General features: G+C 58.5%; 3 protein-coding genes across 3 annotated transcripts; 1 reads left to right on the plus strand and 2 right to left on the minus strand.

The window, feature by feature from the left end:
• Positions 1–1,181: 1,181 nt before the first annotated feature.
• BXZ73DRAFT_79180 (uncharacterized protein) lies at positions 1,182–6,395 on the minus strand (the record flags this gene model as incomplete). The annotated part of the gene is made up of 19 exons (XM_048023029.1): positions 1,182–1,527; positions 1,584–1,723; positions 1,781–1,813; positions 1,848–2,332; positions 2,387–2,590; positions 2,639–2,849; positions 2,901–2,928; positions 3,064–3,091; positions 3,144–3,228; positions 3,293–3,635; positions 3,659–3,846; positions 3,897–4,067; positions 4,125–4,162; positions 4,224–4,272; positions 4,331–4,413; positions 4,473–4,494; positions 4,553–5,623; positions 5,678–5,776; positions 5,832–6,395. 19 exons carry the CDS (start codon positions 6,393–6,395, stop codon positions 1,182–1,184), a joined length of 4,188 nt encoding a protein of 1,395 aa, XP_047875667.1.
• A 981-nt stretch (positions 6,396–7,376) lies between these two features.
• Positions 7,377–10,169, plus strand: BXZ73DRAFT_103459 (MFS general substrate transporter; the record flags this gene model as incomplete). The annotated part of the gene is made up of 10 exons (XM_048015588.1): positions 7,377–7,496; positions 7,621–7,687; positions 7,752–7,885; positions 7,944–8,050; positions 8,663–9,234; positions 9,295–9,408; positions 9,470–9,561; positions 9,626–9,759; positions 9,825–9,957; positions 10,032–10,169. The coding sequence occupies 10 exons, from the start codon at positions 7,377–7,379 to the stop codon at positions 10,167–10,169; spliced, it is 1,611 nt and encodes a 536-aa protein (XP_047875668.1).
• Positions 10,170–10,454: 285 nt separating this feature from the next.
• Positions 10,455–11,318, minus strand: BXZ73DRAFT_103460 (uncharacterized protein; the record flags this gene model as incomplete). Its single annotated transcript, XM_048015589.1, has 3 exons — positions 10,455–10,580; positions 10,672–11,085; positions 11,298–11,318. The coding sequence occupies 3 exons, from the start codon at positions 11,316–11,318 to the stop codon at positions 10,455–10,457; spliced, it is 561 nt and encodes a 186-aa protein (XP_047875669.1).
• Between the last annotated feature and the right edge of the window lie 515 nt (positions 11,319–11,833).

An 11,833-nucleotide genomic window follows, 5' to 3' on the forward strand; every position in this document is an offset into this window, starting at 1 on the left:
CTACGCGAAAGGCCCGCAGCACCAGGAAGAACACATGCCATATTACGACATGAGTGATACCGATAGGAAAACTGCGGGGATTCTTGGGCCACCACATCTCGCTGTTCCGACAAATGCCAATGTTGGGCCAATGATGTGACGAAATTTTATTTTGACAAACAAGGAGATTGTCCTGAGCTTGGGCGGAACCTTGAGTAGAATGACATTATGAACGAGAAGTTTCGCCTACCAGTGTACTTCGTTCGGAGATGAGTCAGGCCTCAGGTACGCTCTTGGTGGCTTATGGTCGAGAGAAACGTCATGGGCACAGCCGCACAGCACGGGGCGATCCTCCGCGTTCGGCTTGCCGGCCCGGGTGCAACTGTCATACCAGTTAGCATTTACTCATGCGCCCTTTGAAGCTAGGCTGCGTCCTACGAATTACACCCACGTCACCAACAACCACTGTGGTCCTTGCGACGACCGATCGCCGGGAGCGGCGATGCACACACCCGGCGCTGTGGGATCTATCGAGATAGCACCATCCATATATCTCCAACGACTATGTATGTAGGGTGTATGACGGCCCAGGCTTGCAGGCGCCGTGTATGCAAGCCCTGCGAGCGCACGTCGACTGGAGAACGGTTTGTGGCAGGAAGCGGGGAGGGACGAATACGGAGACGTATGCAAAGTCTGCAGGTATGTGCGAGCGGGCAGCAAATGTGGCAAATGCGAATGACGAGAAGGGAGATGTGAGGGGATGCGATGGGTGGTAATACACTAATGGTAACAACAAGGCGGGAGACGTATGCGCGGCAGCCCGTATGTGGAACAGCGGCAGGGGAGACCAGAGAGCTACAATAGTATAAAAAGGCAGGTATATCGTGTGCGCGGCCTGTCCGTTTTCATATGCTACAGTATGGGCAAGACGGAAAGATGCGGGATGATGTAGTAGCGAGTATTGCAGGTTGGGCCTAACGTCCATGAGCCAACGGCGGAATTACACAAATGTAAGGTATTGTGCGGCGATGCGAGAGTATCAGGCAATGTGCGCGAATAAAATGATGGAGCGCGACAACGGGGAGCAGGGAGCAACGAGCAAGCGAGCGCAGACGTCCTGTTAATCGTGACAACAGCAACAGGTTGGTGTAATCGGGACCAGAGGGGGCGGTGTGGTCCCGAGTAGAGGAGGAAGGTGGTGTTCACGCCGTGGTGACGATGGGCAGTCGCCGTGCTTTATCCGGCGCGGACAGCCACCCACCGACCTCCCAGTTTGAGCCGGTGTGGTACACGTCCTTCTCGCGCTGGATTGGGTCCGTGATCCCGCGCAGGATCGTGCGGAGCCTTTTAAAGTCGATCGGCTTCAATATCCAGCCATCCATGCCGAGCTTGTAAAGCTCTTCGCGCTGGGTCTCGAAGAGAGACGCGGAAACGGCAAAGATGGGGATGCGTCCGTTGAGCTTGTGCGATATGCGATCGAGGCAGTCCTTGCCCTCCTCGAGCGCGCGGATACGTTCCGTCGCCTCATAGCCGTTCAACAGAGGCATCCTGAGACAGTCATAAGCTATCGCGGATAGCGAGTAGGCGAGTGAATAGACACATACTGAATGTCCATGAGGACGCAGTCGAAGTGGCGGTCGGTTTCGACCATCTCAAGACCCTCCTGCCCGTTCGTGGTGTTCACGACGTTGTGCCCGTCGAGAGACAATCGCTTCGCCAGAATCATGCGATTGATGTCGTTGTCCTGAACACAGATGAGAACGCGTATACAACATCCGTCACACCACGCCGCGACACATACCTCAACAATCAGGATCCTAAGCTTGGGGGCGTCCTGAAGGGCCCGGTGACCATGCGGCGGGGACAACTTCGGCCGCGACGCCTGGCGCGGCGCTACGAGCGACGGCGGCGGGGCGGGGCAGCGGCGGCAGCGGATCGAGGTCGAACCCGTCCATCTTCACCGGCTTCAGCGGATTCGCGGACCCGGTGATCTCCACCCGCCCCGCCTCCATCCGGTTCCCCGGTGACGGCAACTCGGGCAGGCGCGTGGGCGACGTGCCCGTCGCAATCATCCCCTTCGGCCGCTCGCCCATGTGGCTGGACGACAGCGCGTCGACGAGGCTGTCGATCTCGGACGTGCGTGAGTTGCGCGAGTTGTCACGCGAGGCCGCGTTCGAACGTATGAGCGAGGACGTGGACGAGCCGTTCGAGAGTGTCAGGCGGCCGCTGCTCGACCCGTCGGTGGTGAGCGGGAGGAGGAAGGAGAAACGGCTGCCCTTGCCGATCACGGAGTCCACGCGAAGTTGGCCCCCGAGCTGCTCGACAATGCGAGCAACAACCGCCAGGCCGAGACCTGTTTGAGTGGTTAGCGTTCCCGAATCTATGGGAAGTCTCGTGAAGGACAGACCTAAGCCAGGTGAGTGTGGTCGAGCTGGTGCGCTCTCGACCTGCTCAAACTCCCGGAAAATGCTCTCCAACTTCTCCGTTGGGATGCCACAGCCGGTGTCCGCGACGACGATCTCCACCGCGATGTCTCCTGAGTGTCGGAGTCCTGTTGGCTCCTCGAAATAGTGGCACATGACGGAGATTGCTCCCTTCGAAGTGTACTTCACTGAGGGAGACGTTAAACAAGCGTAGAAGTAACACATGGGCTACTTACGAGCGTTGGCAGTGAGATTCGCGACCACGGTCCTGATCTTGCGGCAGTCTCCAACGACCTGCTTCGGACAATGCCCGAGGTCTAGCTGGAACTGGAGACTTCGTCTGTTGGCCTCGTTGCGGTAGATGTTGACCGCTTCCTCGATCGCTTGGTGCAGGTTAAAAGGCTCATTGAACGAAGTCTCATTGCCGCTCTCTAAACGAGTCAAGTCCTGGTATAACGAAAGTTAACATGTCGTCTATGTTGGATATTCTAGACTCACCAGGAGGTCGTTGATGGTGAACAGCAAGCTCTTTGAGCGGCGTGTGAGTGGCTAAGATTCTCACGCGTCTCGTTGTCAAGAGGTCCATTCATGGCGAGCTCCAGATAGCTACAAGACTCATAAGCGTCATGATAAGGTCATATAAAGATAGGATAAAACTCACTTGATGATATGGTTCAGAGGCGTGCGCACTGCCAGCCGAATCAGACGATGCAACACGTCAGCAACGCACACAGAACTCACCTTCGTGGCTGGCGTTGGACAGCAGGATGGTGGTGAGCTTCGTCGTCTGCAACGCACTCTCCTTCTGTCGCCACACCTCGATGAACTACACGTCGTACGTAGCAGGCACTGTCAACCATGTTCATGTGCCTAACGAGCAGCAAGCGCACCTTCCCGTACACGAGCGCGAGCACGCCCGCAGTCTCCAGATGTTCGTCCGACCAGGCGCGACACCGTCCGGCGACGGTTTCGGACCATGTCTTGAACGACGCGCGGGGCTCGAGCACGTTCTGCTGGTTCTGTTTGTATGGCCGGCCGGCCCAGTTGACCTGACGGGGCTGGCCTTTCCGGAGAAACGCGATGAAGTCGCGTCCACCTGCAGAAAGGGGCACATAGAGCAGCCCGGCGATGATCTCCAGGCCAGTCGTGAGCTTGAGGTCCGGGTAGTCACAGGTGACGGCCTGAGAGACTTGCAGCGTGCTGTAGGGGTCCTTGATCGTGAGCGGGCGAATGCTTGGATGAAGGCGGGTACGTACCTGAACTGTTTCAACCGGAGGTACTCGGCGACGATGAGGATCTCCTGGCCGTGCTGATTAGGTCCGAGGATCTTCGCGCCTTCCCCAATGACAAGGACGCCGTAGTCTGCATCGAATAGGCCGAGGAGGTCGTCCGCATTGGAGACGATGTAACCACTCGGGTGCTGGTCGCTTGGCATCGTGTTGATCTACAGGCGAAAATCAGTCACTGGTCCACCGATAGCTCTGAGGAGCTTACCAGCTTTCTTGTATGCAGCCGTTGAGCATAGCTCAAGCGTTCGATGTTGCGGGATATCGACTGGCTCAGCAGCCGGAGCATCTGCCTGACTGGGAAGGACACCCGCATCCCGTGCGGGCCGTACGAGTGACACGCGACGAGCCCCCACAGGCTGCCAAAAGCGATTATCGACTGTGGGACGGGCGCAGTGAGCACAGATAACCGATGAATCGCGCGCCGCGGACTTACCACCGACATCGAGGCTCGGACACCCATGTTCTCCAAGTCTGGTATCACATGCAAGCGTGGTCAGTGCGCAGACCGCCTGGACACGAGGCTAAGACTCACATTTGAGATGGATCGGGCTCATCGCGCGGAGATAGCAGTGCGTCATGTCCTACGAAGTCATGCATACAGTCAACCTTTAAGCTGGCATATATTAATGGCGCGCTTACGAGCGGGGTTTCCAGGTCCTCTTTGCTACGGACGACCAACCGAGCAGTGGGCTGTCTGCGGTCGTACAGCAATCGCACTTTGTCTGCAGGAGAGATATCGGTCGAACCAAGCACCAGGTCCTGTGAAGAAGGGAAAACTCACTCAGGGCGTACAGCTGTCGTGCCTGAAAGAATACGCCGAACGTTAATCGAAGCCTCGCGGAAATAGTGCACGCGACTGACCTGTGCAGGAATGTCGGAAGCTGGAAAGTGTAGGCCGCGGTACAGATCGTGAGTCTGGTTCCAATCCACAAGCTCCGAGACGACCTGCCCGTTCCATGCCTCGTCGAACTGGTAAACCAGGACGCGGTGGAACTGTGTGAGGTCTTTCATCACACCCGTGGTGACCTTGAGGAAGCTCTCCAAGTCGGGTGCAGCGCCCAGTTGTTCGTTGATCTGCGCCATGACCGCGAAGACGTCCATCATGCCTACCGCGCCAGTCCCACGGCGACGACGGAAGCCGCCTCTCGATGGCCCACTGCCCGGTCCGCTTCCATGCGAAGCCGGGAGCTCTTCTCCGATGCGCTTTGTTCGTCGCAAACGTTCCAGCGCCAGGAGAGGTCTAGCTCGGCTCGTTGTGCTTTCAAGTATGTCTTCAGCCGTGGGTATCCACGAGTCTTCGCCGGCCACCAAGTGTGCTTGGCTTGAGATGGTGTGACCCGATGACTCCGAATGTGCCATGGTTCTGCCCCCAGTCGCACTGACAGCGTGGCCGTTGAGGGTCGTGCTCAAAGTGTCGGGGGTGGCGACCGAGGCGCCATCCTGCGAAGACTGGGATACAAGTGTCCGTCCTGAACTGTTGGAAACGGAGGCCGATGGCGACGATATCCCGGAGCCAACAGAGCCTGCGTCGGATGCGGACATCGGAGGTGGGTAAAGAGGGTTGTACGTGTCGCGCTCCAGTTCGAACTCCAGAATGATCACGTTCATGTCAACTGGATCGTTCACCTCTCCCCCGCGACTTGGAGTTGTTAAGTGAGGCCTATGAGCGGCACACCAGCAGGTCCATGTCCTTCGTAGCTGAGAATCTCGGCTGGCGACAGGGTCGGACGCAGATGCCGTCCCGGGAGCTCCCCATCCACTGAGCATGAAGACATGGAGATTCTCGGCCTGCTCCTCCGCAGTCAAGGACGCGTCGCTCAAGTATTGTATGTTGTCAAAGAGAACATCCGCTTGTTGTTCAGGGAAGGTTTGCGAGAGGCACTCCAACCCAAAGAGATATGAGGGCGAAAGTCCAAGAAGTTCCGTGGAGTTCTTGCAGACGGAATGCGTAAATATCAAGCAACGTCGATGAACATGCGTACTCACCTCGGACACCTGACGGACGACAAGGTTTCCAGTCTCTATATCCTCCTCCACGGCGACCAGAACTCCAAATCCTTGGACTGCTCCTGGCGCACGGATTGGCTGCATCGGGCGATGGTTCATGCATATGTTAGATGGATGCAGAAAAGAAACGTACCTCGTCCTCACACCGACTGAGCTGCCCCTCGCGCCCAATGATCAAATGATGTCCGTTCTCATCCTCTACATGCTGGTAACGCGGGGCAACGTATTCTTCATGTAACGCGGATGAATCGCTGGCCTGGCTGTCGGAGTGGGAGGACGAGGGGCCATTGGAGGATGAGCGTGATGGGTCATCAGAGTGCCCTGACTCCTGTCCTTGAGATGCAGATGGCGACCACTTGTTGTTTGCAGAGTAAGGTCTTGATCCAGAACGGGAGTTCGGACTGAATGTCCGGGCAGGGGAGGTCGGGCGTGAATTGTCAGGGGAGCGAGAGCGCTCCCCGACAGGAAGTAGATGGACGATTCCGGATTGAGAAAAGTTGGAAGGGGTTTGTTCGTCGACGGAGGAGGGAAGTGGGCCAGGAGAAGTGGGCCCAGCTGTATCGGGCGCACCTAGAATCATGTCCGCAGGGGAGCTGGATTCGGTGAAAGCCTCGGCAACGACTTCAGACAAGTGGGGCGGATGGCGCGGGTTGTAGACCTCGTGGAGAATAGAATGCTCTGCTTCTGGGAAGCACATCACTGGCTCTCCCGTGGGACCGGGGGTAAAGAGGGGATCTGCGTTGGAGGGCGAGACGGGATCGGTGGGTGAACGCGAATCGAGAGCGGAAGAGAATGATCGCCGAGAGAAATGAGAGGCACGGCCAGAGAAATCACAAATGGCGGGTGGAGAGGCCTTGATGGGTCGTGAAGCAGAGCGGGAGAGGGGGGAATGAGAGTCACTGGCGTCGGTCTGAAATCCGTCTGATTCGGGGAGTGGTGGAAGGGTCGGGGAGTTGCATAAACCAGCGTCCCGGGGACTCGGCTGGGTATCCTCTGGAAAGAACTGAGAGTGTGAGAGAAGTGGAGAAGAAAGTGAACATGCCTGGGTGGCTCGTGCAAGCAGCGGGTTGTATGCCGGCGAGGAGAGATCGAACGGGATAGACGTAGGACGCGGGGGCCGTGTGCGGCGGGGTCGAGGGCCGCTGGGCGGTGGGGGGGTCGTCGGGCATGGGGCGTGGAGGGAAGGAGGGGCCGCTTGGACACTGACGAGTGGGCGGGGTGGGGGAGGGAGAGATGGATGTGCGCGGACTGAGGTTGACATCGCGCTGCCCTCCGGGCGGAATGCCGGACCGGGAAAGACAAGCCCCTTGTCGCGCAAAACGAGTTCGCAGGCCTGGAGCATTGTGGAGCCCGCACAAGGGCCTGTCCAACAACCTCAGCCGCCCGCCCTCCGCCTACGTCAACGATCGCTCCCGCGCCTCGCGGGTCCTCAATCGTGCACTGACGTACTCTCCGGTATGCGCGCTGCCCGCGTTGGGACGGCCAGACTGCGGTGCCGATCGGCCGCACGCTCCGATCGAGTTCTATTCCCGACGGGCGGCTTCTGCGGCATCCCGGCCCCGGCGGTTCGAACGATTCACTATTCCTGCATGTTTCCCCGTGCGACAAACGCTTGCGCTCACTTATATACCACCATGCCTCGCTAGTACTCCTTCTTGCTCTTCCCACCAGTCCTCTGATGGCTGCCCACGACGAAAAAACCGCGGTCACCGTCTCCACCGCACCGACCGCGGCAGCTCTCGACATCGAGCATGCAACAGTGATCGACGATCCTCGCGCGTGGTCGAACGCCCGGAAGGTGTGCCATCGCCCGGCCTTCGTCAGAGGGTACTCCCGGCCTACCGTCGCTCCTTCCCAAATTGCGCGGCAGTGCCGCGAAATGGACACGATCACTCACTACCGCTCTCTTTGTTCCCCTCCAGCTCGTCGTCCTCGCCACTGTCTCCACTGCGAGCATGATCGCTGGTTTGGGAGCGAACATCTACAACCGTGAGCACCATGAGCGCACTGCACGGTGACACCAACAAGCACCGACAACTCTCACCTCGCCTAGCCTCCATTTCCCAGATCGAGGAGCAACTGCATGCATCCAGTGGCGAGATCGCCCTCAGCCTCTCGCTTTTCATCGTCCTCCAAGGCGCCATTCCGCTCCTATGGAGTGCCCTTAGCGAATTCTGGGGCCGCAAGGTGCGTGCCCGCAGCTCCCAATCTAATCATCAGCCCCACAACTGCTCACCGTATCCAGAAAGTATATTTACTCTCCACCCTGCTTGCCATGGTTGGCTGCATCGTCGGCGCCAATTCCAAAACCATCGGTGTTCTTATTGGCATGCGATGCTTTCAGGCCGTCGGGTACGTCATCCTTCCTGCACGCGGTCATGTCCTCCATTGTTTCGAATCGTCTGAACTGCATGTTGGGAGTGAGGAACAGATTTGTTGAGTGGGTTCCGAACTTTCCGGGCCGTCTACTTAAATTATACAAGGTTGCGATGCCCGGAAAGTTCGAAGCCTATCATATGGGCCGACCATTTCATAAACGCTCACGAGAAGCTCGGGAAGTGGTCTTCGACTGCTTGCCCTGACGACGTCGGGGTTCGAGAGGGTCGATATGGTCGCGGGCTCCGTTCGGCGTGAAACTTTGCATACCATCGGAAGTGTTGAAATATCACTCGCAGCTTGTTTTCGTGGGGGTTTCGCTGCCGGGGCCGCTGGTTAGACGCGATTTGTCCCGGAATTGCGGACTGGGTCGACGGCTTGGTGGCGACTGAGTTCTGGAGCAGAGACGCAGTGGAGCGGCTTGTGTACGATCGAAGGACGTTCGTCTATCTCGATCACATCGGCAGGTTCGTCGAGGTCTCGAAGTTCATGCTCGTCTTTGAGTCGCAATCGTGTTTTGGACCGACAATTTTGATGCTTTTGTGTTACAACCTCTCTGCATCGACTGACGTCACCCCACACGAGCAGCTCGAGCGCGGTCATAGCACTCGGCGCAGCGACACTCGCCGACATCTACGACCCAGTCCAGCGCGGGACGATGATGGGCGTGTACTACAGCGCCCCGCTCCTAGGCCCATCCCTCGGCCCAATCCTCGGCGGCGTGCTCACGCAAGCCTTCTCCTGGCGCGCGACCTTTTGGTTTCTCGGGGTCTTCGTATTTCTCTGTTTCCTCTCCTTCATCCCCTTCAAGGACACCTTCCGCCGCGAGCGAAGCCTTACCTACCAGGCTGCGCTCCGCCGTCGCCGCGCTCTCCTCTCCACCAAGGGCTCTGAGGTTTCGAGCCTCTCCCAGGTTACCGCTGTATCGCGCGTTGTACCCACTCCTATCCCCACTATCGGGAGCGCGACGGACGAGGCGCCGGACGCGATCGCGGAAATCGCGCGGGGCATAGACGTCGAAAAGCAGCAGCACGTCCCGAGCCCTACGATCACCCCTCCACTGGACAACATCAAGCTCTCTCTTGCCGACGTCAACCCTGTCAAACCTGTGCTGCTCGTTCTGAGGCGCTTGAACAACCTAACCATCCTCACGGCCTCAGGTGCGTAGTGCAAGGCCGACCTTTTGCTCCCGGTGATTATTGACAGGAGGATGTTTGCAGGGCTTATCTTCGGCTTGAGCTATAGTATTTCCTACACATGTTCACGAACACTCGCCAACAAGTACGGATACAACGCCTTGCAAATCGGACTCGTCCTGTTGCCCTTCGGTGTGGGTGAGTCTGCGAGTGCTCGGCTATGTTAAAAATCGGGACCAATCGGTTGCATTCTGCGCAGGCTCACTGGTGGGCAGCGTCGTCGGCGGCCGCTACTCTGATCGCGTCCTGCGAAAGCTCAAAGCAGAAAACGGTGGCACGAGCAACGCCGAGGTGTGTTTGAGCCGCCCTCCGCTCTCTCGTCTGTCCGACCGTCCATCTTACTGCCCCCTGACAGATGCGTCTCGCGAGCACACTCATTTTTATGCCGTTCCTCCCGCTCTCCGTGATCGCGTACGGCTGGGTGTGCGAACAGCACGTCCACGTCGCTGCGATCTGTGTTTTCCTCTTCTTGAGCGGCCTCTTCTCCATGTACGTACGCCGTTTATACCCTCAGGTCGTCTTGTTTACTTTTTTTCTTTCTTTACTGCCCGCAGTGCGATGTACACGAGCACGCTAGCCTACATCGTGGACGCCAACACGGGTCGTTCCTCCTCTGCAGTCGCCGTCAACAGCTTCTTCCGCGGGCTTGCCGCATTCGTGGCGACCGAGGTCGCTGTGCCGCTCCAGGTCCGTTCTGCGGCCCGCCACGCGATCTTGACAACGCTGACATTGATCTTCACTTCGCACATTATGTCACACAGAACGCGATCGGTGACGGAGGCCTCTACTCGCTCTGGGCAGGCCTTATGATCCTCAGCGACGTCTTCCTTCTGCTCGTGTGGTGGAAGGGCGGCGTGTGGCGGGGAAAATGGGAGCTCAAGGAGCGCAGCAAGACATGACACCCTCTACATCCCGACATTGCTACCTTTTCACGACTCACGCTCTCCTCTCACTCTAGACCGGGACTCACGACGACATCACGACAACCCGCTCGAGGCGTGCCATAGACAACCCTGTATTCCCCGGTCCATCGGACTGCCCGATTACGACACCGCACGATACTGCGCCTCATCAACATCATCCCGACCGAGCTGCCACCCATCCGTCGGACCCCCGCGCGCAGTGCGCCCTGTGCTGCCCGTGCCCCGTCGCCATCCCAGCACGCAGCTGGCCCCCGGCCGCGGCTACTGCGGCTTGTCGCCAACCACCGGCAGCCGCTCGATGTCCTTCTGGTAGTTCTTCACCGGCACAAGCTCCGGCGTCGTCGAGTTCGCGGCGTTCCCGTGCGCGACGTTGAGAATTCCACCGCGCTGCACGCCATAGCGACGCGCGCGAGGAGAAAGGGGTATGATCGCGTCAACAACCGAGCCCGCGAAGGAGCCGGCGGGGGCCGTGGCGTACCTTTGAGTAACCGGCTTTTTTAAGCTGCGGCGGGAGGTTCGCGCCGAGGTCGACGTGCGCGCCGTCGCCCGTAGTGCTCGTCGGCAGACTGATGCGGCCGCCCTGGCTCGGCGAGGGCGCGGTCGACGGCTCGTCCGACGCCGGTGCGGGTGGAGAGGCGAACTGGGGTGCGGCGAGCGCGGTGGTGGCGGCCGAGACGAGGAGCGCGGTGACGAGGGCGGAGGTGGACTTCATCGTGTCGTGCGGGGTGGCCGGCTTCTCGGAGTTTGATGCGGACGTGGGGGGAGATGACGAGGTGGTGGTGGCCGCCGTCCTGTTCGCGGCGCTCTTAGAGGTGCGAGGGATCGCGGCTGGCACGCGCACGTCGGCGAGCGAGGGCTGGTCAGCCTCCTCTGCTCGGTTGGCGTTCGGGGACTGTGGTTCGCGAGCGAGAACAGGCGCCCGAACAGTGCCGGGGAATACCGAGGTTGACACACCGTCGTTCGCCCGCACCCCAGTATTCGAAATCGGGGAAGGCGTCTTCGGTACAGGCGGATGAGAGGGTATATTGCAGCGGATTATGGCTTCTCGCAGTCGGATCTATGTGTCTGCAGACCGAATAGCTGGAAGCGAAAGCTTCAGCTCACATCGCAGAGATAATATGGCATGGAGTAGACAGTGAGCGATCTCATGAAAGTTCCCTGGATCCGGGACAGATACAACTCTGCGGACATACGTGCTAAGTTCTACCCACTGTGCCTAGGTCGATACTACACGCCTCGTTTCAAGCGCGCACTTGAAAGTTCGAAAAAATGCAACCTAGTTAGCGTCCACAGGTGTCACGGTCGGCGGATTTGAATGCTCACGTAAATGTTGACTGTTGAACTCGTTGCCGTTCAATTTGTATGATGACTGTTCTGGCTGTGCGATGCCGTTCGAGATCAAGAGTGGAAGTGCGGGATTATGTATCGGGATGCAAAACATCAAAGAGAAGCCGTCGATAGCTCCACACATGCGCGCCTGCCTGCGGAGAACCCGGGATAGCCGTGCACATTGAACGGCGATAAGCAAGGCGCGCGCCACTCAGGATGACTTCGTCAATTCACACAAACTGATACTGACCTGTATCTCATTTGGCAACGTACGAGCACTGGAGAGACTGGGGGAACTTCATTAATGTGCT

This window comes from Epithele typhae, assembly GCF_022376455.1.
Source record: "Epithele typhae strain CBS 203.58 chromosome Unknown BXZ73scaffold_41, whole genome shotgun sequence".
Lineage (NCBI taxonomy): Eukaryota > Fungi > Basidiomycota > Agaricomycetes > Polyporales > Epitheliaceae > Epithele > Epithele typhae.